The sequence below is a fragment of the Balaenoptera borealis genome (genome assembly GCF_965194805.1).
Source record: "Balaenoptera borealis genome assembly, chromosome: 7".
Taxonomy (NCBI): domain Eukaryota; kingdom Metazoa; phylum Chordata; class Mammalia; order Artiodactyla; family Balaenopteridae; genus Balaenoptera; species Balaenoptera borealis.
Genome location: NC_138864.1, coordinates 115,911,183 through 115,937,153, shown reverse-complemented (window position 1 = coordinate 115,937,153; position 25,971 = coordinate 115,911,183). Strand labels below are relative to the sequence as shown.

At 45.8% G+C, this 25,971-nt stretch overlaps 1 protein-coding gene across 1 annotated transcript in view; it reads left to right on the top strand.

The window, feature by feature from the left end:
- Positions 1-7,409: 7,409 nt before the first annotated feature.
- Positions 7,410-25,971, top strand: part of HIPK2 (homeodomain interacting protein kinase 2) — a 186,840-nt gene continuing 168,278 nt past the window's right edge. Inside the window, exon 1 of the mRNA XM_082400266.1 lies at positions 7,410-7,916. Within this exon, the coding sequence (XP_082256392.1) occupies positions 7,898-7,916 (19 nt within the window). The 5' untranslated portion in view covers positions 7,410-7,897. The remainder of the gene's footprint in view (positions 7,917-25,971) is intronic.

Here is a 25,971-nt window from a genome sequence, read left to right as displayed (position 1 = left end):
GAAAGACCCTGTGTGGTTTTGATGCAGGTGCCCCAAGGACCACACTTTGAGAAACACCACCATGTATATATAACCTCTCCCTGTGTGATCTCCCTGCTCCCATGGGATTAGCCACCCATGATATACTGATGACTCAAAAATTTTTTATCCCCCAGCCCCCTACACCCACTTGGCAACTGAGCATTCCTATATGAATATCTCATAGGAACCTTAAACTCAACAGTTCAAAATTGAACTCATTTTCTCCCCACACTTGGCACATATAGAATATGTACCCAAATTCCTTGACTTGGCATCCCTCCCTGACCACTGCTCTTTGTGTTTAGCAGTATTCTGACTTCTTACAGATCCTGGACACACATGCCTTTCTACATACTGTCCCCAAGCCAGAATTCATGCTGCTGGGCACAGACGCCCATCTCCCCCCGTCCTATAAACACACTCCTTGCCATTTGTTCCTCTGTGCCAGCTTTAGACCATGTGCATCTTTTAATTGTTGTAGTCACCATACTGTATTGTACACTTTACCTGGTAGTTTTGAACTTGAGCTCCTTGAAAAGGGGTTCTGTGGCTTATTCCCTTTTTACTCCCAGCTCGTGCTATAGACTCTAACACATAGTAAGCAATCACTGAACATTTGATGAACGGAATTTCTTGGTGAAAAGAAAGAGAGAGAGAGAGAGAGAGAGAAACGAAGGAAGGAAGGAAGAAAGGAAGGAAGGAAGGAAGAAAGGAAGGAAGGAAGGAAGAATGAAAGGAAGGAAGAAAGGGAGAGAGAAGGAATGACCAGGAAAGTTGAAGGGAAATTTTAGAAGTGCATTGTTATGAAAAGGGAGGGGATTGATTCAAGAACAATAAAGGGATTAACAGCATCTAACTGATGTTTGTCTAGAGATCAACCAGGGGAGGAGCTGGAAAAGGGCACTGGATTTGGCATCGAAGAGTTCACGGCAACATCAGAGCAGAGTCAGCCCTCAGAGCCCTCTGCCATTCCAGTCAATCTCCCTCTGGGGGTTGCCACATAGGCGCAGGCTCTTTCATGCCGGGGGAGGAGACTTTATGATACAAACTGTGCACCGCACAGAAATGCTCAATCCCACTGATTAATCACTGAGCTAGGTTTAACTTGGCTTAACAGGACCCTCGGGCTTTTAAAAGAGCTCTTCCTGTGTCTGCCCTCCTTTCTGCATCCACTCTTGTACTAGAGGCTTCTCTCTGTGCCATGTCTGCCTAGTTTATCCAAGTTCAGCCTGGACTGCATGTCAGGCAAACCAAGCTATTACCCATCTTCCCTCATCACAGAAATTTCCCTGCAGGGCTGGATTGCTTCTTTTTCTCCTGCATATCCACCCTAATCTGCCATTCCTGAAACCTCCAACAAAATCACCCTGTCTTCTGTGTGTCTACATCACAGCTTGTTTTGCATTCACAGGCTGATTGTGGTTTGGGGTTTTTTGTATGTTTTTGTTTGGTTTTTTCTATAACTCTTTTCTGCTGAATGCCATTCCCGCCTCTCTTTGCCTTTCCCGTATCCCCATTCAGGTGTCTGATCATTTTTCTTCTAGGAGCGGAAGCAGAAAATGAATGGTTTCCCTATTCCCCTGATTTTGCTGGTGTAATTCCTCCAAGGCTGCCATTTCCACAATCAGATTCCCTTCACCCTGCCAAGCCTCACTCTACCCTTTGCCCTTAAAGCCATAGCTCCTGTTTTTCCTGATTTGAATGCAGTGTCCAGGCTTTCACATCCTCCGTGGTATAATGCCCTGCCCCTGAAGCTTTTGTTTAAGGAGTCCTGTAGTTATTAAACACCAGTTCCATGCAAAATGTATCATTTCAGACGATCGAAGGTTTAAAGCAGAAATAGGAAGTAATTTCTTAAGAATAACTAAAACAAATATAGGCCTGCATTGTGACTTGTTAAGAAACAGAATCATAATAAAGGGGAAAGGAGAGAGAGAAGAAATAATGTGTGGAAGAGGTAGAAAGATACAGAGGAAAAGAAGATGAGATAGATACATTGTCAAAGAGAGAGAGGAAAACACACAAAAGAGCAGAACGCCAAAAGAGAAGTGAAATCTGGAAAGATGAATCCTGAAAAGTGAACTGCCTCCCGCTGGCCACATCCTCAAAGACAAAGCCACAGCCTCCGACCCAGAAATAAGGCCCAGGAAGGCAAATGAGGGCAACACACACCAAGTCTGAATGAGGTGCAACCCGCAGGGGCATCAGACGATGAGAACCCTGAGAGTGAGAATAAGACATGCACACCTGAATGTATACACCACAAAGAAAAATATCTCCATCTTGTGGCCTTGAGGATATTGTGATGCTGTGCATTTTCACAACTGCAGGCATAAATGAAGAAAAGACCCTTTGTCACTTGTCCTGTGAGCAAAATGAACTTGAAATGAGGTCCAAGCTCCCCCATGTTTACTCTACTGATCCCTGAGAAAGATATTACTCGTGCCATTTTGTAGAAAGGCAGATTCAGAAGAGGTAACTGCTGTAGGTGGTTACTAAATCCTTTCCGGTTCTCTTGCCTTTATTATGTTTCTCAGAGCATACCGAAGTTAAATGGTCTTTCGGCAACCTAGAGTTCTATGTAGTGTAAAATACTGGATTTGTTAAATGAGCTAATATTTGTAAACATCTTAGAACACTGCCTAGGTGCTAATGTGTTTATTAAACAAATAAAATACAATGCATACTATCTCTAAGCCAAATGTGCTAGCTCCTGGGCCCACCTCACGTCTCACCCCGGGACTTTGGTTGTGCTCTGGGTCTGGAATGCTCTCTAGTGCCCTCTTCTGGTGCCTCCCTGACCCTCCTCCCTTCCTCCCATCTCCCTCTATCAAACACTATGCATTCTTTGGAGGCTGAATTTAAGGACCCTACGTATGCCCCATAATTAGCCTCACTAAAGGCACTAATGTAACGCTTGTTGCTCAGTCCTTTGGATGCTCCCCACGCGCGTCTTGTGTGACCCCTGATTAGCACGCAGCACTGCTGACCTCACCTCCCTTTGCAATGGTCTCTGCCCCAGGATGTCAAGGGACCATCCATCCAGGTTGTCCTCCTCCTTCCCTGCTCTCTCCTGTTCTTTTCCCTCTGCCCATCTTTCAAATACTGGTGCCCCCTGGGGCTCCGCCTCACATTCTCTCCCTTCCTGCTCTCCCGCTCTCCCTCAGTGGAGTTTCGCTGTTGGGTTTATATCCCCCTCTCACCTGACTGCTGTCACTGGAGAGAAGGGAGACAGGCAAGCAGATTCAATCTGCCAAATCATGAAAACGTATCTGAATTCATTTAAATAACATTTCCCATCTATACGATGCCAAGTATGCTAGCGCAGCTGAATGTTTTCTACTGAAGATGTGCATCACATGGGTCAGCTTTGGTCATGGTGATCTGAAGAGCAGGTGTGGGGGGGCTTGTCTATTTGGCTCCATCTTCTTCTTCTTTCATGGGACTCCATTTCCACACCCAAGACGGTTCCCTTCCGGTGGGAAGGAGGCCACCCTCAAGATGTTTTCAGTTGACACAAGTGTTCTTTCTTCATTTTAATTTGCCTTCTAGTGGGGTATATTAGTTTGCTTGGGCTGCCATACTAAAGTACCACAAACTGTGTGGCTTTAACAACCAAAATTAATTTTCTCACAGTTCTGGAGTCTCTGAGATCAAAGGGTAGACAGGGTTGGTTTCTTCTAAGTCCTCTTTGCTTGGCTTGCAGAGGGCCTCCTTCTCCCTGTGTCTTCATGTGGCCTTTCCTCTGGTGTCTCTGTCTTAATTCTCTTTTTATAAGGACCCCAGCTATATTGGATTAACGCCCACCCGAATGACCTCCTTTTAACTTAATTACCTCTTTAAAGAGCCCCATCTCCAAATACAGTCACATTCTGAGGTACCGGCGGTTAGGGTTTCAACATATGAATTTTGGGAGGACAGAGGAGGTATTGCAGAGAGTGAGACTGCCTAGAATCACTCACGGCTAGACAGCAGCGGGGACGAAGTTAGAGGCAACGACTAAACATGAATCAGTGCAAGGCCTGAGCCGAGGGACATCCAAACAAGTATGCCACGGACCCTGCCCCAAGATGCCGCCAACCCAGTTGTGGGGACAGGGTGCCAATACCGAAAAGGAGACTCAGCCATCTAGACTGGAGTATCCCGAGTCCAACAGAGTGTGTGTGACAGGCAGGAGAAAGAAGAGATAAAAAATCAGTTGGATGGGTCACAGGGAGGTTTTCATGCTAATAAAAACCACCTTTTATGGAACTCTACCATCTGCCAGCCCTCTATACAAACTCTGTCTCTAATCTAATCCCACCCCAGGGGCTGTAGGGAGGACTGTACGAAATAAGTTACACCAGGTTCTTGGTGTTGTGCTTGACACAAGGGGGCATGCTATAAATGGTGGCTATTATTCATCGAACAAATATTTTTGCAGTACCTACCATGTGTCAGGCAGTGTGCTCACTGCTGGAGATATAATGTCAACCAAGATGGTCTCTGCCCCCATTGAGCTTACAGTTTAGAGATGCATTATCCAATATGGTAGCCACTAGCCATATGTTGGCTATCAAAATCAATTAAAATGAAAAATTCAGCTCCTCAGTCACACCCGCCACATTTAATGCACTCCAGAGTCACAAATGGTTACCTTCCCAGCACTGCATAAAATTCTATTAGATAGTGCTGGAAAGGGGACGAGGGATGATACCTGTATGGTAAAGGTCATGATAGAGACTTATAGGTACAAGGGAAGAATATTATTATTATTACTATTCTCATTATAATCAAGATGCAGAAACTGAAGGTCAGAGAGGTTAAATAATTTGATCAAGTTCACACAGCTACTAAGTGGAAGAGCTGGGATCGGAACCAGGTCTGTCTTAATCTCATGCTACCTCAGGCCATTTTGTGGAGGAAATGAGTCAGGCACAGGTGGAATCTGGTTAAAGAGAGAAGATGGAGAAGGCATCCTCGGTGGGAAAGCAGCAGCTTGGACAAAGGCACAAAGGCACAGCTGGGCAAGGTTGAGAGAGGACCACGAGTAAACCAGTCTGGCTGGAGAGGCAGGGACTTGCTGAACTCATGTGCTTAGAAAGGTAAGTCGGAGCCTGCCTGCCTTGACTCAGAGCCAAGGAGCTAGGAAACTCAGCCCTACGTGCACAGGTTGACTCCTTGAAGGTTGTTAGCAGGAGCATGGCATGGTCCAAACTGTACGTTTTGAAGGTGGAAGTGCTCAGGGTGAACTGGGTTGAGGACCAGTAAAGGATGGCAGGGGGATAGAAGAAAGGGAATGAATGAATGGTATGAAGCAAAGAACACCAGAGTGGGAGCCAAGAGCTTAACCCTAAGATTGACTGATTGATTGATTTTTGTTTTCTCCCTTTTTTAAAAAAATTTTTATTGGAGTATAGTTGCTTTACAACGTTGTGTTAGTTTCTACTGTACAGCAAAGTGAATCAGCTATACGTATACATATATCTCCTCTTTTTTCATTTTCTTGCCATTTAGGTCACCGTAGAGCATTGAGTAGAGTTCCCTGTGCTATACAGTAGGTTCTCATTCATTTTCTATTTTATACATAGTATTAATAGTGTATATATGTCAATCCCAATCTCCCAATTCATCCCACCCCACCCCTTCCCCCTTGGTATCCATATGTTTGTTCTCTACGTCTGTGTCTATTTCTGCTTTGTAAATAAGATTGTCTATACCAATTTTTTCAGATTCCACATATATGCATTAATATACGATACTTGTTTTTCCTATTTCTTACTTACTTCACTCTGTATGACAGTCTCTAAGTCCATCCACTTCTCTACAAATGACCCAATTTCATTCCTTTTTATGGCTGAGTAATATTCCATTGTATATATGTACCACATCTTCTTTATCCATTCCTCTGTCAATGGACATTTAGGCTGCTTCTGTGTCTTGGCTATCGTAAATAGCGCTGCAATGAACACTGGGGTGCATATATCTTTTCGGACTACGGTTTTCTCCAGATATATGCCCAGGAGTGGGATTGCTGGATCATATGGTAGTTCTATTTTTAGTTTTTTAAGGAATCTCCATACTGAACTCTAAGATTTAATACTGTGTTAACACTGGGCAATATACTTCATTTCCCTGGGCCTCATCTTTTCAATTCTAAAAGGGCATGGCTGGCCCACATGATCTCTGAGACCCCCTTTAGCAATGGTAATCTAGGCTTCTGCAAATGTGAGTGACATTAGGCTAAGAGAAGCAGTGCAAAGTGTAGCACTGAATATGGGGGCAAGGAAGCCGGCAGAGTCAAAGGTCATCCTGAGACAAAGGGGGAATGATGTGCTACTAACAAAACTAGGTAAGAGTGTGAAAGGGCTGGTCTTTGGGGGTTTTTTGGGGGGGGAGGTGGGTGACAGGGTATGGAGGTTGGAAAGGATAAGAGGTAGTGGGAAAATAATGGGTTTGTTCATTATTTTATATTCCCCAAATACAGATTTTAAACTCTGACCTATGACCCACAGCAGGAAATACAACTTGTATCGTGGTCCAGCACAGTTGTCCCGTATATATAACCGAAAAAAAAGGTTTATGAAATAAACAGTTACTAAGGGCAATGGGTCTAATCTTTTCTATTCTAGTACACTTCATTTTTTTTTAAAAAGCTGCTTGCCATCCACTGAATATCTTTTATAATCAATCTATGTGTCACTGACTAAGAGGAGGCTCCCGTCTTCTTAAATTGGGGGCGATGGCAGGGCATCCCATCACAGAATCCAAGAAGAAGCTGCAGCAGTGAACTGGCGAGGCTTCGGGCTGGGGAGAGTCTGGAGCGTGTTTAGTTGAAGACCCGTTCGGAGAGAGCGTTGAGGCAGGTAGAGGGAACCACGCGTCCAGATTATGGGGGTCGGGAGGTACCCTCAGGACACCGTAGGCGTGAGGACCGGGCGGAAACCTGATTCCCACAGGAATCCAGCGACCACCCGGGGGCTGCATTTCTTAAGCGTGCTCGGAATGGCTTCTGCATCTCTGACCTCATTTGGATTTCAAAAGCTCCTCCGCTTACTCATCCTCCCCCCGAGGACGGCGTGCGCCCACTCCTCCATTCATTCATCGCACCCCGATCTCAGGGAGCGCCAACCAGGTGCGAGAAGGGCGAGCCGCTGCCGGCCGGGGCTCCCCTTCTAGTCTGTTCGCCCTCCCGCCCAGCTCGCGCGCGCACACAAAGTTCTGGCTGCTACCCCTGCGGACCGGCTCCCCTTTGCCAATCAGAGCTGAAGCGTGTGCACACCGGGCCGCGCCGAGCCTCGCTGGCCTCGCCAAGCCTCCCTGGCCTCGCCCGCTCCTGCCCTCGGCTCGGCCTTCCCCGCCTCGCATCCGTGCCATCGGCGCTCGATTGCGCGCGGAATCCGCTCTCCGGGCTCGCTCGCTCGCTCGCTCGCGCTCTGCCGCCGCTCCCGCCCCCGCCCCCCGCCCCTCCCCCGGCTCCTCCCGCCCCTCCTCCGCCTCCCGTGCAACTTTTGCCGAAGCCCCCACACACACAGCCATGCTGAGCTGAGCCCCGGCCGGGGACTGGCCGCGCGCTGCCCGCCCCGGCTCCCGCCCCACCGCGGACCCGCTCGGGGGCCGCGGCCGCTCGGCCCTCGGCCTCGGCCGCTGCGCCCGCCCGCCCGGCCGCCCCGGAGCCCCGCGCAGGGCCCGGGCCGCGGCGGCGGCGGCGGCGGCGCCCGGCCCCCTCCCCCGGCGCCGGCCAAGTGAGGCGGTGATGCGGGCGCTGGCGGCCCCGGCTGCGCGGAGAGCGGAGACACAGGCTCAAGATGGCAGATTCCGACTGAGGCTGGGGGGGCCGAGCTCGCGCGCCGCGTTCCCTTCTCCGTTGCCATGAATCGCGGACACCCCGGCCCCGATGGCCCCCGTGTACGAAGGTAAGCGGCGCCGGCCCGCCGACCCCGTTCGCCCCGCGCCGCCTGGCTGCCGCGGCCCCCGCAGCTTTGTTCTGCCCGCCGCCCCTCGCCGGGCAGCCCCCAGGCCCGCCGCCCCCGGGCGCCCGGCCTCCGCGCCCCACCCCCGGGGCTCGAACCGGCTGCCCGCCCCCTCCACGCCGCCCCCACCCTCGCCCAGCGAGCGGCCGGGATCCGGAATCGAACAGATCTTATTTCCAGGGTGGAGAAAGAGGCTGGGGGGGGGGGGGGGGCTGTGGGTGCTAGGGTGGGCTCCTGGCCGAAGAAAAGAAATTAGGAGGGGGGCGCCGGGGAAAAGACAGACCCATGACGGTGCTCTTTATTTATTTGGAATAAATAAAGGTGATACGGTGTAGCTTTCCTCCTCCCCCCTCCCCCAAAGAAAATTACCTTTAAGATGATGTGCTTTCCACTCTCTGTCCTCGCAGCTCCCTTCCCATTTCCCTCCACTCCCACCCCACGCTCCTTTATTCTTCGCGAGCCTCTGATTTGGGGGGGCTGTCGGATCGGAATGTACGGGGCTAGGTGATGAGAGGGGATAGAGAGGAAAAGTCCATTTCAGACCCAGGCAGAACAATGCAGTAGGCTAAAATCTCCCCGCATTAGCGTGTGTAAGGGAAAAATGTAGTTTAGGTTTTCAAGTCGGGGAGGCAGCCAAGACGTCTGTTCGTCTCGATGGGTCTGGGTAAACCTGCGTCGTGCACCTTCACCTGGCGTCGGGTCCTTTTTCTCATCTGTCTTTAGGAAGAAAGAAAGAAACGGAAGGCACGAGCGCTACGTTTTCCCCTGCACTCCCTCGCTCTTTCGTTTCTCTTCAGTCAGTTCTGTCAGCTTCCAGGCAGAAATCAAACTGGAATCAACTAAGTTTTTACACTCCAGTGTGTTTTTTTGTGTGCTTGTAATAGGAGGAATTTTGAACCAAAGGGTGCTTGATTTTTTTTCAGTCATTTTCATCGTGAAAATGTTTTCTCGTGCAATCACTGAAGCAGCAGCCTTTACATACTTTTAGCGTCAGTCCATCCGGCTTTCTTTCGGTTTTGTTCAGCTATTCTGTGGATGAAATAGCAAATGAGAGGGGCACGGGTTTGTGGGGGAACAGAGAGGAGGGGTGAGGAGATTTTAATCCTCTGTAAATCCGGAGAGCAGTCCTGGCGAGTGAGACAGGGAACGCATTAATAGTTTTATGTCTATTATAAAGGCAGATTAAAAAAAAAAACTTATCTGAAAAGAAAATCTGTTATTAGTTCCAGGGCTCCAAATGAATTAGGTTTCTGGATGGAATAAAGTTACCAGTCAGGTCCTGGATAACGAGGCTGTAAATAACCTATGGACTGTAAATATTTTTTTTTCAGACTCTCTTAGAAACAAAGGGGCCTGTTTAGAAGGCAACAGAGAGATGTTATTTCAGGGGCTTTCCTCTTTGATTCTGAAGAACACAAGGTCCATTTAACCATTCAACAAAACAAAACGAAATTTCTGATCACTCCACCACGCAGAAAAGAGCGAGCCGGTGGCTCTGTGAACACGCTAGGAGGACCCAGTCGGGCGTTCATTGTTTGTCTGTGTCTCTGGGAGGGGGCTACAGTCAATGCTTCCACTGTCTGTGGAGTGTTAAAATGAAACAATTTTCTCTTTATTAAGTACCTCTTTTGAGACTCCCTCTGCTGGACACTCCGGGTGAGCATTGGAGAAGGAACTTGGCATTGAATTCAGAACTATAGTAAAGGGCTGCTTTCCCTTTTCACAAGGGGCTGGGTGTGTGGGTTGGGATGTATTTAGTCAACTTTGTGGAAAGCCATCCTGGGAACCGTGCTGTTCTCCTCCTGTCCCTCGCATTGTAAATCCAGATGGAATGTAGGCCATACCCCTGAGGCCAAGACTTGGCACTCCTGTTCTTCCAACAGTGCTCTTCTAGTGCATGACACCAGATAAAGACCTGTGGGTGTGTAAGATGTTGTGGTGTAAGAATCAGCACCGATCTCAAAGGTCTCAGGAGCTCACTTTTTAAATTTGCAAGCCTGCCGTCTGTGTCCCGGGTGACCTGCGTGGTCACCCCGGTCCACCCCGGGTTTCCCTCAGTCTTGTCTGTGTGCTCTCTTAATTGTTCCTGTGCTTTGTGCCCTTTGATTCTGAGAGAGTCTCTGCATACCTTTGTAATTCTTCTCCTAGTCTTCTCACCCCTCCTCAAGCAGTCCCAGCTTCACTCTGCACAAGCTTAGGTCTGGGTCTTTTTTGAAAGAGACTGTCGGTCGTGCTCTAAAACAGACAGGTGACCTCTATAATCAGGCAGTGTATTGCGGAACCCACATTCCCGTCCTGCTGTGAGTTCCTCTAAGACTCCAGTGACCTCCTTTTTCCCTCCTTGGTGAGGTCTGCTTGATTTAGCGAACCTGATTTTTTACCGTACCCCCATCAGAGCATATGGACTCCTTGTGTGCATCCTGAAGGAGCAGGGCTTTTCCTGTGGAATTCTCCAAGAAGAGTGATTTCTGATAGTTTTTAAGCTACTGAGAGGTTGAGCATGGAGTTCTCAGGAGAAGGATAATGACAGGCGAGGCATTTCAGCTGGAATTCAGGGGTGTACTCATTTGTTTAAATGGGGTGCAGTTGCCCCAAGCTGGGACTTGGTGTGAAGGCCCGAGTGCATTAGTGGAGCATTCTGAGCTGCCAGGTTTTTAGAGAGAAATGCTCAGTTGGAAACAGGGTATGTTTGATAATACAAATTAATGGGTAGGAAAGTATAATCAGTCTTCTGTGACTTGCTTTTAAGGGTAGGTTTATAAATAGCACATTAGTTTTCAATGGCTTGGTACTGATCAAGTTAAACTTCTTTAAAAAGGTTTATTTTCTTTAGAAGGTTAAACATTCGCCTTGCAATTATGTTTACTCCATCAACTTGCTTAGCAAGGCTTTTTCCAACATGTAGTGCAAAGGCCAACCACAAAGGTCTATAGTGCCATAGGTTCTGAATTGGAGGACCCTAAATCCCACGTTAATTGTGTTCCACTGTCCCTGGGCTGTGTGCCATGTCCACTAGTGTTGGCTTATACAGTCAGACTTCCCAAAACTGTAGCGCTGAAGTCTATCATCAGATGGGCCTGAAGACACCTACCAAGAAGTGGATTCTGAATCATCTTCCATTAAAAGAATTTGATGACACATGTTCAAAAAATATCTTTTCCTGTGTTTATGTTTTATATTTTTAAAATGAGGAAGTATAAATATTGTTTTCATTCTCACCACATTTGAAGAGTGAATCAAGGCTCATTAATTTTATTCCTGATCCTGGACAGTGTGGTAAGATACTTGAATCAGAGAAACCTGGGGTTTGAATCTAGCTATATGGCTTTGGGGCATGTTACTTAACTTCTCTGAGCTTTTTTTTTTAAAGCCTTATTCGATTGTGCCAGGGCTCCATTAGAAGCGAGTACAGGTAAAGCGCTTGGCTGTAGTAGGCATTTTCTCAGTGCGTGTTAAATCCCTCTAGCTTTTGAGCTGCTTACAGGCATGACAACTCCAGGGAAAGAATAACCCACAAATAGTTTAGAAAACCAATAATAGCAGCATTCCAATTATTGATCTCCTGCTATTCCTTTTCCAGTTTGGGCACCAGCAACAATAAACCCCCTATGGCCACAGAAGAAAGAGCCTTTTTTGACCCCCTCTGTGACTTTTCTAGATTCTTTATTCCCACTGAGCTTCTGCTGGTTTCAGGTAGAGGATTTCTCTTCTCTAGTGACACATTCTATGCCACTTTAAAAATGAGGCAACAAGCCATTAGAACAGAGTTTCAGGGTCTGCAGCTGTGCCTCTGGGAAAGTATCCCAAAGTATGAAAGATAGTCTTTGCCCTTAATCAGGATCCATTCGTAACCCAGGCAGCAGGCCAGGAGAGGGAGCGCCCAGAGGTGGCTTCCCTACCAAGGGCTCCTCAGAGGGGAGGCACCCGCCCCACCACGAGCCAAGCTCTGGATCAGTGCACCAAACATAATTTTCCTACAGAAGAAAATTTGGTGCTTTATGCAAGTTACAGCTGCTCATATTCTTCGTATTTTATTTTTATTTATTTATTATTATTATTATTATTTTATTTTATTTATTTATTGGCTGCGTTGGGTCTTCGTTGCTGCACGCAGGCTTTCTCTAGTTGCGGTGAGCGGGGGCTACTCTTAGTTGCTGCGCGCGGGCTTCTCATTGCGGTGGCTTCTCTTGTTGCGGAGCGCGGGCTCTAGGCGCGCGGGCTTCAGTAGCTGTGGCACGCAGGCTCTAGAGCTCAGGCTCAGTAGTTGTGGCATGCGGGTTCAGTAGTTGTGGCTTGTGGGCTCTAGAGCACAGGCTCAGTAGTTGTGGCGCACAGGCTTAGTTGCTCCGCGGCATGTGGGATCTTCCCGGACCAGGGCTCGAACCCGTGTCCCCTGCATTGGCAGGCGGATTCTTAACCACTGCGCCCACCAGGGAAGTCCCTATGTTTTATTTTTTGTTTCTTTATTTCTCTCTTCCTTCCTCCCGTAGAGACCAATCTTAAAGGAACCGCCTTTGAGGTGTATATGGAACAAAATAGTGACGATCAGGAGGGTATGATACATGAACATTTTTTATTGTTCTCTGAACGTGTCATTTGCCAATGCTTTCTGGTGGTCTTACGATGACAATTCAAGCTCTTCGGGTTGCTATCAAAGGCGAGGTTCAGAATAATGCCAGCAGATGTCATATAACCTCTGACGGAGTGTGAACTTGAAAGGCCCAGACTCATAATAGTTCCATTTTGTATGGCAATACCCTATTGGGGGTGGGGGAGGGATTGGAGGTAGAGAAAGAAAATGGAAAACCTGGAATATAGAAAGGTCTTTTTTTTTCCTCTAAAAGAAACCAAGATGCCTGAAGTTCATGGCAGTAATTGCGACTTAGACCCCACTTAGTTTGTGGCACACGCTCTACCCACATTGACTCGCTTGTCCTCCTGACAGCCCCAAAATAGGCACCGTCACGCCCACTTTACAGGCAGGGCTCTTCTTTAACACATCCATTTCACAGACGTTTATGCAGGGTGTCTGTCCTCGAGTTCAGGTTGCATGGGAAGTGAAAGTCAAAACTAAGCATGAGCTCACCGGACCGTGGTCTGACTCAAGATGGAATGCCTTTAATGTGTGTGTGTGCATGCATGCACCCTCGCATCGGTTCTTAATTCTTACGTGCTCATGTTTCTTGAGGTATAAAGGGAAGACCCCACGTCCCTATTTTCTCTTGAAATATTTTCTTTATTTGGAATCAAAAAAATATTTCTGAATGTAGAAAATACCTATTACAAATTTCCTTAGAAATATCCCCGGAAATTACCATCCCTGGAAATTACCATCTCTCATTTGCAGAAGAGTCCATCTTCCTCTTTCATTACTTACATCTTATATCTTTGTAAACACATTACACTTCTAATTTGCACACGCTGCTCAGAGACTTTCTGTTTTTGGCATTTGGCATTACCGGCTCCGTCGCCAGTGGACCCATTCATCTTACATGGCTGTTGGAGAATTAATTTCTGGCTTTGCTGCCTGGCTGAGATCTTTAATTCCAGGTAGTTTTGTGGTACTTATTGGTGGGGATATAGATCTGGTGGTCACTCAGCAGATCCCTCAGGGAAGGAAGTTGTAGAAGAAGAAAACCTAGCTCCACCTATTGGGAGTGTGGAGCCCAGAGCAGGAAAGGACCTTGGGAGAATTTAGTCTGACAAACAGAATGCAGCTGACATAAGTCATAAAAAAAAAAGTTGAACTACTCTCAAAAGAAGAGGAGAGAGTGCACAGAAGAATCTTGACGATTCGGTGTAATATTGGTTCATCCAGGTTTAGAAAGGACAGTTCGTCAGATTCTTTAGAGGTTCTGAGTCTGTGAAAGCCGTGACTGTTTTTCCAGGTTCTCTACGAGTAAGTGAGGTGTTCATGAGAGTGGCTACAAGTCAGACTTACAGCCCGTATTCCTCCATCTTTGGTCTAGAGCCAATGGAAAAGGCAAAAGATATGATGGGCAAAGCCATTCAACTTGTGATTTTCTGATGGGTAACTTTGCCATTAGAAAGTAAGCTAGTGAAATAGTTGCCAATAAAAAAAAAAAGCAGCAAACTTTTTTTTAACATCTTTATTGGAGTATAATTGCTTTACAATGGTGTGTTAGTTTCTGCTTTATAACAAAGTGAATCAGTTATACATATACATATGTCCCCATATCTCTTCCCTCTTTTGTCTCCCTCCCTCCCACCCTCCCTATCCCACCCTCTAGGTGGTCACAAAGCACCGAGCTGATCTCCCTGTGCTATGTGGCTGCTTCCCACTAGCTATCTATTTTACGTTTGGTAGTGTATATATGTCCATGCCACTCTCTCACTTTGTCCCAGCTTACCCTTCCCCCTCCCCGTATTCTCAAGTCCATTCTCTAGTAGGTCTGTGTCTTTATTCCCGTCTTGCCCCTAGCTTCTTCATGACCATTTTTTTTTTAGATTCCATATATATGTGTTAGCATACTGTATTTGTTTTTCTCTTTCTGACTTACTTCACTCTGTGTGACAGACTCTAGGTCCATCCACCTCACTACAAATAGTTCAACTTCGTTTCTTTTTATGGCTGAGTAATATTCCATTGTATATATGTGTCACATCTTTATCCATTCATCTGTCAATGGACACTTAGGTTGATTCCATGTCCTGGCTATTGTAAATAGAGCTGCAATGAACATTTTGGTGCACGACTCTTTTTGAATTATGGTTTTCTCAGGGTATATGCCCAGTAGTGGGATTGCTAGGTCATATGGTAGTTCTATTTTTAGTTTTTTAAGGAACCTCCATACTGTTCTCCATACTGGCTATATCAATTTACATTCCCACCAACAGTGCAAGAGGGTTCCCTTTTCTCCACACCCTCTCCAGGATTTATTGTTTGTAGATTTTTTGATGATGGCCATTCTGACCAGTGTGAGATGATATCTCATTGTAGTTTTGATTTGCATTTCTCTAATGATTAATGATGTTGAGCATTCTTTCATGTGTTTGTTGGTAATCTGTATATCTTCTTTGGAGAAATGTCTATTTAGGTCTTCTGCCCATTTTTGGATTGTGTTGTTTGTTTTTTTGATATTGAGCTGCTTGTAAATTTTGGAGATTAATCCTTTGTCAGTTGCTTCATTTGCAAATATTTTCTCCCATTCTGAGGGTTCTCTTTTTGTCTTGTTTATGGTTTCCTTAGCAGCAAACCTGTAAAACTGCAAAATAATTTTGTGGTTTTACAGCCACTTATTTCTAAACACGGCATTGAAGAGATCTGTAGTGTTTTTGAAAGTAGCCTGTTTTAGCAATTCTTGCCTAACTTATTTTGCTCTAGTAGGTTCTGATTAATTAAATGCCACTGTGTTTAAGTAGAATTAAGATTGATTGACTCTTGCCTGTGCTAATGCTGTAGACTTTATAAAACCTTCATTGTCACAGAAAGAATGCAGTTTAATATATGAGTGGACAAGGGCGTTTCCCCCCAGGTTGTACTGTGCATGCTCAGTGAAAGATCACTGTAGAACCTGCCATAACATTGGGTTATGACACTTTGGATTCACATAGTTACAGATTGCATTCTGATGAAATAAGGTTTTTTCCCCCCTATATTTTTACCATTTTCCTCTAGATCAATATTACCCTTTTGATTCAACCTATGGAATTGTTATTCACAATATAAAATGATTTTCCAAGGGCTCATCATAAGAAAAGTGATCCATCATGCCAGTTCTGTATAGAACTTCTAGTTTCATGGCATTAAGGAAGCAAATTTTAATATGTGTGTCTGGAATCCTTTTAAAAGTCACATGGTAAAGCAATTTTGAAAACTCTGGTTCATTGCTTGTTATGGAAGTTTGATCTTTTTTCCCCTAATGAAGAATTTACAGAGCTCTGACAAAAAGCAACGTGTAAGTTCTTAAAATTGTGCAGAGAGGCAGCAAGTTACACCCTCCCGAGTTCTGTGTCACTGCACCTAGTCAACCAGAATCCAGGCTGATAGCAGGAGCTTCTGCAGGAAAGTGAATTACAGGGGAACTCGTAATGGGGGCGGGGATCGGGGGGCACACACCCCTGAGGCAGGTACATTTGAAGCTCCAGCACACTGTGATCACTGTGATTCATTAAGGATGACCTGCACCATCAGGAAAAGATTAATCAATATTCATTATGTTCTGTTAACTGAGACTGGGAGTTTCTCTAATGTATTATAGAAATGTTTCCATAAGAAAATGGTTAAAGTAAAGAAACTCTTTCATTTAATTATACCACGACTTACTCCCCAAAAAGGATTTAAGGCCTCTTAAAGGGTTAAGTTACTGGAAGAGGGAAAATTAATTTATATAGATCAATTCTGTGGATCGGCCTATTTCCAAAGATGTCGGATAAGTGAGGTTTTCCTCTCCAGAGCGACAACAGAAACAGTCAAAGCTCTTGTGCTGGTGTAGCCAGGTGAACAAGCAGAGTGCATAATGGAATTCATTTGCAAGGTCATTTTTGCTTGGCTGGAGTGGTAAGCACAAAATAGACCAGCAGCCGAGAACGGTAAGTGTTTGGGATCAGTTGTTGAAAGGCTTAAAACGGGTTCTAATTCGAGAGACACTTTATGGCGTGGAAAAGGGAACCAATATAATCAAAATGATACTTGAACAAGGTAATTTTTTTCCTGGCCTGGATGTAATAGAGGGGATGAGGCAGCGGAGGGTGAGCCATGTGGTGCAGGGGGGAGGCGAGCTCGCCGTGGTGATGGAGCTGGGCTGTTGCTGGGGTCACACGAGAGAGCGTGGCAGAGCACTTAGCCGCCTGATCCGGGCATTCAGTAAATATTTGCTCCTTTCCAGTTTCCTTCCCACCCCTCGTGGCCATGATCTAGGACCAGGGAAGCTTGCTGGTGTTAGCAGTGCCATGATACTTAGAGTCTGCCCGCTATATCCACAGCTTGCACATCCATGGATTCAACCAACCATAGATTGAACATATTTGGGAAAAAAATCCAGAAAGTTCCAAAAAGCAAAGCTTGAATTTGCTGTGCACCCGGCAACTATCTACATAGCGTTTACATTGTATTAGATATTACAAGTAATCTAGAGATGATTTACAGTAAACAAGCAGATGCGTGTAGGTTATGTGCAAATACTACACTGTCTTATGTAAAGGACTTGAGCATACTAGGCGTTTGGTATCCACAGCGGTCCTGGAAGCAGCACTCCTCAGATACCAAAGGACGACCGATTCTGTTTTTCTAAAGACTCTCTTCTTTTGGTAGGCTCTCTTACATTCTACCCCGGGATCACAGTATCTCAGGATCTTACTGGGTCAGTCTTCACACACTCGTATCAACCTTTGACACTTGAGGAAACTGAGGCCCAGAGCACTGAAGAGGCTGCCTCAACGTTGCCTTGAGAGTCACTCCGGCCGTGGGCGCAGAAACTCCAGGACAGTGGCCACTGACTGGGGCTTCACTGGGCCGCCCTGCCAGCGGGAGCTCCATGGTGTGCGTCCCACGAGGCTGTCACAGCCGCGAACCTTCTCCCAGAGCTGGGGGAGGTCCTGGGCCTGGTCCTCCTGGGTGCCCTGCCGCCCACGGTACCTCCCCGAGCCCATCCCCGGGGGGCTATTTCCCACTGTCCAGAGCAAAGCAAGGCCATATGCCCTCAGCTCTGGTTTTTCAAGAGTCTTCTGTTAGGAAGTTGTTCCTTATGTTTCCCTGAGAAAGTTCGCAGCTTGTCACCACGAACTACTTATTAACAACAACAAGAAAAAAATCACAGAAATCGGTACAATTGTGATGAGTTTCACAGAACCTCAGAGCACTTTTCAGTCATTAAGTGGCTTTAAAAAAAAAAAAAAATGCTGGGACTTGCCTGGCGGTCCTGTGGTTGAGACTCCACGCTTTCACTGCAGAGAGACCAGGTTCGATCCCTGGTTGGAAAACTAAGATCCCACAAGCTGCGCTGCATGGCCAAAAATAAAAATTAATTAATTTTAAAAAAATGCTGATTTCCCAAGGTAGAGCTTCGACTCATTCTTTCTCTTTGATGTGACCAAAACTTGAACCCCATCCCTGTTGTCAGGCATGTCATTCTGACCCCACAGAGGATCCTGTTGGGGTCCCTTCTGTCTTGCGCTTCCCACCTCCCTTGGCAGCTCTTCCATCCCAATGAGTAACCCTTCATAGTATTTGAACACACAGACTTTCACAAGAAGGGGTGGCTTGACTTGACGTTGCTGAATCCCAGGGTGATGGTACAGGGCAGCCTGCAGCCCACCGATTCCTGGTTTGTGTGTCCAACCTACGACCACCTCCACCTCCCCGCGGACCTAGGGGTGCCTCCTGGCCACCTGCTCGGCCCCTGTGTGCACCCCACAGGCCCTGCCTGGGGAAGGCCTACAAGTGGGTGCAAGACCTTTTGGACGGGGATTACCAGGGTCCCAGGGATCCAGAACATGGTCCGGAAGAGGACAGGGGCCCAGCTGGTGACCCTGGGGACACCTCTCCCCTTGGGGAGGGGTGTGGCTGGGGGTCTTGAAAGTGTGGGGTTCAGGGCTGGAGACCCTTTTACCCTGTTCTAAGGGCAGTGCTGCTAAGGGGACTTCTTGCTATAAAAACTTGGGCAACAAAGGCAACTCAAAATGTTTTGTGTTTATACAAGTCATGGCTGGTGATTGCTTCACTGGATACTCTGCTCCTTTCTTTCCCTCCTCAACCTTGACGTTGTACTTACAGTTGCTCCATAAAGCGTGGTTGATGAAACTGCCCCATTTCCCGTTGCTGGCTAAGGAAAGCTCGGGAACCAGTATGTTGTTCCCGCAGTGAAACTTGACAGAGAGCCTAGTCAGTCCAGCAGCTCTTCCGTTTTGTCTGTTTCAGCCATTGACATTCGCAGCCTCTCCTACTTCTGTCCTCCCTTGACGTCATCTCACCTCTCTGCTTCCAGCTACTTATTATTCCCCACTCAGCTACCCACAGCGAGCCAGGCTCCTTACCTGCCTGCTCATCGTCTGACTTTGCGTATCTTGGCTGTGTCTCTAACTTGTTATACTCGTAGGTGTCAGGGTCCAAGTGCAGGTACACTGGGGCTCACTTTGGGGAGTGTTTGTGTAGGGAGCTGTTTTGGAGAAGCGCTTCTCCGGCTTTGGAAACCGTCAGTCACCAGGAGGGCTTGTTAAAACAAATCACTGGGCGCCACCCTCAGAGTTTCTGTTTCAGTAGGTCTGGGGTGGGGCTTGAGAATTTGCATTTCTGATTGAGAACCCCTATTTTAGAGGAATGCATTCAGAATGAGAAATCAGTGTATATTTAAAATCAGATGGTAGTTGCTTTGATGAAAACTTTCCTTGGGCATGTGGGAGTCGGAGACCTGGCCAGGGTATTATGTGCTGTACTGCTCTTGGTGGCTGAGACGGCCTCCAGCCTCCAGCCTTTCTGCCTCAGCTCCGGGAGAGACGAGGCCCCATCTGCTCCAGGGCCCGTCCATGCAGGGGCTACTTTCTCTTGTTCTCTCTCCAGAGCCGGCCAGTCTGTAGTTCATCCAGTTTGGCACTGGGGCCTCAGAGTAGAATGGGCAGATATCATTCTCACAGTAATAATATATTATTATTAATCGACATAAAGAGCTCTGTGATTGTCTCCATTTACAGAAGAGGAAATCGAGGCTTAGAGATATTAAAGAACCTGTCCAAAGTCTCATAAGCCAGACCTTGAGCCCTCCTGATGCCGGAGCGTGCTCTCGTCTTGACCGGCCGGCCGGCCGCCCGGCTCCTCACGGGGCAGTTGGAGTGGTCGGGGTAACATGCGGCACGGAGAGCCACAGTTAACTCGAGTAGGAAGGATCCGGGATCCTTCTCGGAGCAGGGCAACCACGGCGGGGGGCTGGCGGTGCTGGAGCGTTGATGTTGCAGACACACATCCTCCCACCCCACGCTCACCCCCGCTCTGCTGTCCCGTTGGCCTCCTCTCCATCCATTAGGGACAGATGAGATGGTGAGTGTAAAGCACTTAGTCCGGGAGCTGGCATGTAGGAGGGTATATAGTAAGGGACAGCCACGCCATGAACCCATGTGAGCAGCTAAACCAGAAATCTGAGAATAATCTTCCTGAGACCTCTAAGAAAAAAAGTTATGAAAAGGTGGTAACAGCTAATACTTATCAAGCCCTTGGTATTGCCAGTTCTGTTCTAAGGTTTCAGTTGTATTAATTCACTGACTCCTGTAGTAATGCTGCAGGGTAGGTTCTGCCCAGCTGTGTGACGCTGCAGAGGCACTGGAAGGGTCGGCGCTCACAGGCGGCTGAGCTGAGGTTGGCCCCCCCCCCCCCCCCCGGCAGCCTGGATCCAGAGCTCCCACCCCTGCCCACCAGGCTCTAGCTGCGAAGCGGGAAGTCTTCCCAATCCCTTCCTTGATAAGAGAGTGAAATTGGTAAATATGCTGGTTCTGCTCCCAATGTAAAATGTTCTTTGTTTCAATCAGAATCTGAATGAATGTTTTAAAATTTGAGAAACTGATTTCTGTTGGTCTTCTTGAAAGATAAGGTGGCCGGCATAGAACAGTCAGGTCTGAAAGACAAGAGCAGCGGAAGGGCCAGCTCTGCCATGTGTTAAAACCAAACCATAAAGGTTCAGATTTGGCACGAAACTTGACAGACCCATCAGTGGGCAGAATAGGTGTGCCAGATTTAAGATCCTGTTGTCTGTGAGCATTTAATAGATGACGAAGGAGTTTCCATGAAGCGGTGGGGCAAGGAAACCTGATTTAACAAATGGGAATGGGACCACGTGATAGCAATTTGAAAAATCTCAACGGGTATTATCACCTCACAACATTATACCAAGATAAATTCTATGTGATTAAAATGTTAAATTCAACAAAAGTCTGCTGAGCACATTAAGTATGCCAGGGACTGTTCTAGGTGCCAGAGGTGCAGCAATGAACAAAACAGATGTACACCCCTACCCTGAAGCAGCCTGCATTTTAACGGATAAAGGTAAATTTATCAATGGATTAAAAAAATCCTTTTTTAAGAAAGCTTGAAGGAAACAGAAGTGGATATTTATTAAACCTCTGGAGGGGTTGAAATTTCTAAGCTTAGAATCTGTTGAAGAAATCGCAGAGGAGAATATCGGTAGTTTTATTAGTGTAGCATTCCCCAATTGTAAGGTTGTTTCTGGTTTTTCTATCATGAATCATTTCTTAGTGTCATTCAGTGTAACATTAAGGGGTGTCTGAATTTTAGGATCGGTTCTTCTAAGAAGCATTACTAGGTCAAGGGGTATGAACATTTATCCAGTTCTAGTTATAGACCACTGGATTAATTTCCTCCCCTAAGTGTTTTTATATTAAACAAATCAAACCACCTAGATAAAGATTTAAATTTACCTGCCTGTTGATTCAGGAAGGCACAGAGTTCCTCCTGCTCGGGGGTCGGGTTGGGGGGCACATACCATTCCCAAGGGCTTTCAAACACCATTGTCTCTGTATGTCAGTGACTCCCAAAGCTGTGCCTTTACCTAGACTTCTTTTCTGAGCTCCAAAGTCAGAAAGCCAACAATCTACACGACATCTCTATTTGGATGTCTCACAAGCATCTCAAACTTAATGTGTACAAAGAAAAAAATCTTGGTCAACCACCTGAAATATGTGCTTCTCCCAGAAATCTTCATTTCCATAAATGGCATCTCCTTCCACCCGGTCGTTCACATCAGAAACCTGAGTGTCATCCTCGACTTCGTTTCACTTCATATTTAATCCATCACCGAATTTTATTGATTTTTGCTTCCCAAATATAGCCATTCTTGTTTTTTGCTATAGTTATGTTCTATAAAGTCACCGCAGAGGCTGGATTAGGGGATGATGGACGACCGCTCCTAGGATTAGCTTCCTGCGAGCCTCTGCTCTTATTTTCATCAACTGATCAGTACGTAACCTTGTTTTATGTGTGTTTTTGTTTAAAAACACCTTATTTAATATAAATCGTTGATTGATTAGTATTGAATCACAGCCCACAGCACTGTAACTCATGCCCGAATGAAGCTTACCTAACATGCATTTTTCTATGAGACACATCACAGCTTCCTTGCACTTAGGAACACTAGACAGCCCTTCATCACTATGCTTGGGGGTCATTTAAAAATTCCCAGCAAAAAAGTACCAAAGAATGTGAAAAACGTGGTACTAAATAGACCACGGAAAGTAGGCTTGCTTATAGTATAAGAGCTGCAGCAAGAAGGCAGAGCCCGACCTCGTTTGACCTCAACTGGGAACACAGGCATCAGGCATCATGCAGCCCAGGTTTTTCCTGGCAGCGTGCGCGTGCCCAGGGATGACTGTAGAAGCACCTGCTGAGGATTGGTTTTGAAGTTACAAATAAATTTTTAGCAAGGTGGTGAATTCGCAGATACAGAATCCACAAATACGATCTGCTTTGTATGGTGAGCCTGTTTCTCTCTCCACTGCCATCCGCTGGTCCATCGGTCAGCAGGATTTCTGTAAAGGGCCACATAGTAGATATTTTAGGCTTTGCAGGCCAAATGGTCTCTGTCACAGCTACTCCATTCTGCCGTGGTAGTGAAGGCAGCTGTAGACCAGAAGTAAATGAGTAGGTGGGGCTGTGTTCCAGTAAAGCTTTACTTACACAAACAGGCTTTGGGCTGAATTCGGCCTTCAGGCTGTAGTTTGGACCCTTGCAGCCTAGTCTAACCCACCTCTGTATCTCGTCTGCACTACATGCCTGACCTGTCCCCACCCCGCCCCCCCATCCATTCTTGAGCCTCCAGCCGATTTCCATGTGGATTTTAAGTGTAACTTAGATCTGATCACTCTCCTACTTCAGATGGCCAACCACTTCCCATCACACTTCTAGTAAAATCCCAAATCCTGAGTAACACAGTGACAGCACGGCCCCTGCTGATTTCTGCAATCTCACTTTTGGTCAGTCTTTCCCCTTTGTCCCCTTTGTGACTGTCCCTTGCTGCTTCCTGCTTCAGCACCTTTGCACACAGTCTCCCTGCTTGGAATGCTCGTCTGCCCTCTGCCTGGCCAGCACCTGCTCACTCTGCAGTCACAACTGAAATGTCACTTCCTCCTGTAAATTAGATGCCCCTGTTCTGATCTCAGGGAACGCCGCTCTTTTCCTTCGTGACACTTAGAGCGTTCAGGTGCCTGTGTGTTTGGGTGTATTTGTTTTCCACCTGCCTCCCCCATCGGACTGCAGGCTCCGGGAAGATGGGCCGAGTCTGTCATTTCTGTCTTCTCTGCTCGTGTCACCTTCACATGCATTGTAGACACTTTCCAAGACTTGTTAACTCAGCACATGATTGTACAGCACACTTTTGTTCGTACAGATCTTTGTATGATGCTGCAATATAGAAACCTGCAAAAGTCACCCTTTTAGAGCCTCTAGTATATCTTCTCAGTTTGAGAGTGATGATTAAAGAGAAAAGAAATCCTGATAAGTGAGTTTGTAAATGGGTGTGAATGTGTCTTTATTGTCAGAGGGTGATTCTGCCATCAGGTACACCTAGTCCAGGGGTTTCTCCCTGGGACTTGAGTGCTGTGTTCAGTCCTGCTGGTCTCCCTTTTCTCCTAAAGATTTTTTTGAACTTTGCTGGTAACGTTTTTCACACAGGGAAGTGGAGGTGAAGAGTGCTTGAGGAGGCATTTTGGCACCCCTTTTAAAAACTGACTTTCGTTTCTTATCTCAAACCATCACCTCATGCCTCTGAGACCTTAACTGGTATTAGTTTTTTCCTACAGCATTGCCGTCATCTGGGGAAGAAAATCTTTGATTTGTCAGAGAATCACCCAAGTAACAAAGCTCCAAATTGAAGAACATCCCAAGAATCCTGCGTGCTCTCGGTGGACAGACCACTTAGCATATTTTAGGAAGATCATACATCATTTCTTAGATGGTCTTTTGTAGATTAGCAGGGATGAAATATAAAGCCTTATTTAACTTTTATTTTTTCAAGAGATGTATTATAGAAACACCACTTGTGCATTACAAAAATTAGAAGATAAAGGCAAGCAAAACGTACACATACCCTTTCTCTTTCCTTTCTCCAGAGATTACCACTGTTATCCTTGTAGGTCTTTTTCTGTGCATATATATGTACACATACTTTTTTTTTTAACACCAAAATGATGTAGTACTGTTTTGTAATCTGCTTTTTTCAATGAACAATTTACAGCCTTTATTTCAGTAAACTTTATTTCCTTTAGTTCCTTGTCCATATTCAGATTTCCATTATTGGCCTTCAAATGTCCTTTGAAGCCAGTTTGTTGAAATCAATATCTAATCAAGGACTACGCACTGCATCTGGTTGTAACTTTCTTTTCATCTCCCAACCTGGCAGTCTCTCTCTAAAGAAATGGGCCAGTTGCCCATAGAAGCTATCACCTTCTCGATGTGTGGGGCTGCTTCCTTAGGGCGGTGCCGAGCTTGATTCTTCATCTCCTTTATTTCCTGTGTCTTAGGGGCTCAATGAATTCAGGTTCATCATTTTGGGCTAGAATACCCCAGAGTTGATTCTGGGCCCTTGCTTCACCTTCCAGGGACCCACTATTAGTGAAGCTCAGATTGACCCCTGGATGAGGGTTATTATGGCAGCCTGAACCCTTCCCTGTCCAGTTCCATTTTCCCCCTTGAGACCAAAAAGTGATCTGTGAGGTATAACTTTGGCGTACATACCATTTACTGAATGGTTTTAGCACCAAATGATAATTCTTGCCTGAACTTATACATTTCATTAGGTTTTGTAAAATGATGTTTTCTTAATTCTTATATAAAGTAGAGCTTTTCCTCTTCAACTGGGGCCAACTGGTTACCCCAAAATAATAGTTCTCACTGGAAAAGCAGGATCTTTGCTAATACTCACCCTTTAATGATTAATTTTCAAATTAAGGAGTTGCACAGTAGCCATTTCAAATAATGAGAAATGAGTTTTTTCTGCCTTTTCTTTTTTATCATTAAGTAGTCATGGATTTCTATTGATTTGGTATGTTTTGATCATTAATCTTTTTGTTACAACTTTAGGCAGTGAGACCCCTTCAGCTAGCTCCTGTGACCTCTTGACAGGACCTCCACAATCTTGAAAAGCTTTCTTGCTAAATGGTACGAAGGCCCCAGGCTCATCTTGGACTTTGTAGTGGTATTGGACAGTGGTGTTAGAGACCACGATCTGGGCATTAGGGGTGGTTATTACTACAGAGGTGACTTTTTTCTAGAGAATTTCAGTGGACAGAGCTAGAAAATACGTGTTGTTAAAAATTAAGAGTGCAGATACATCTTTAGTTTAGTTTTAATTACCCTGTGCATTCGCTTACTTTCCTCAATTTTATCATCGTAACTCCTTTCTTTTCTATAAAAAAAATCTTTATTTCTTCTATAACCTATAAATATAAGAATGAAGTTTCAAAACACCAACATTTATATTATTACAAATGCTGAAACTACAAAAGAAACTTTAACACATCTTTGTAATTTTGTCTTCTCTTTAGCATGCATCCAACTAAGGATATACAGTTGACCCTTGAACAGTGCAGGGGTTAGGGGCACCAACCCTCACCCCCTGCACAGTCACAAATTCACATACAGCTTTTGACTTCCCCAGAGCTTAACTACTAATAGCCTGCTGTTGACTGGAAGCCTTACCAACAATATAAACAGTTGATTAACACACATTTTGTATGTTACATGTATATCTACATATATCTTATGCATTCATGACGTACCTTTTTCTTGATTTTTTTTTTTTCCGATATTTCTAGGGCTACACAGTTCATCTGCAGGTTTTTTCAAATTATTGCAAATCTCCAAAAAAAAAAAAAAATTCCGGTATGTTTACTGAAAAAAATCAGTGTATAAGTGGACCCACGTAGGTCAAACCTGTGTTGTTCAAGGGTCAACTGTATAATTAAAAGCTGCGTTCTAAAATCTCTAAAAATAAATTCTTCTTCAGGGTGACTGTGTCACCAGTTTGACATACGGTTAGGT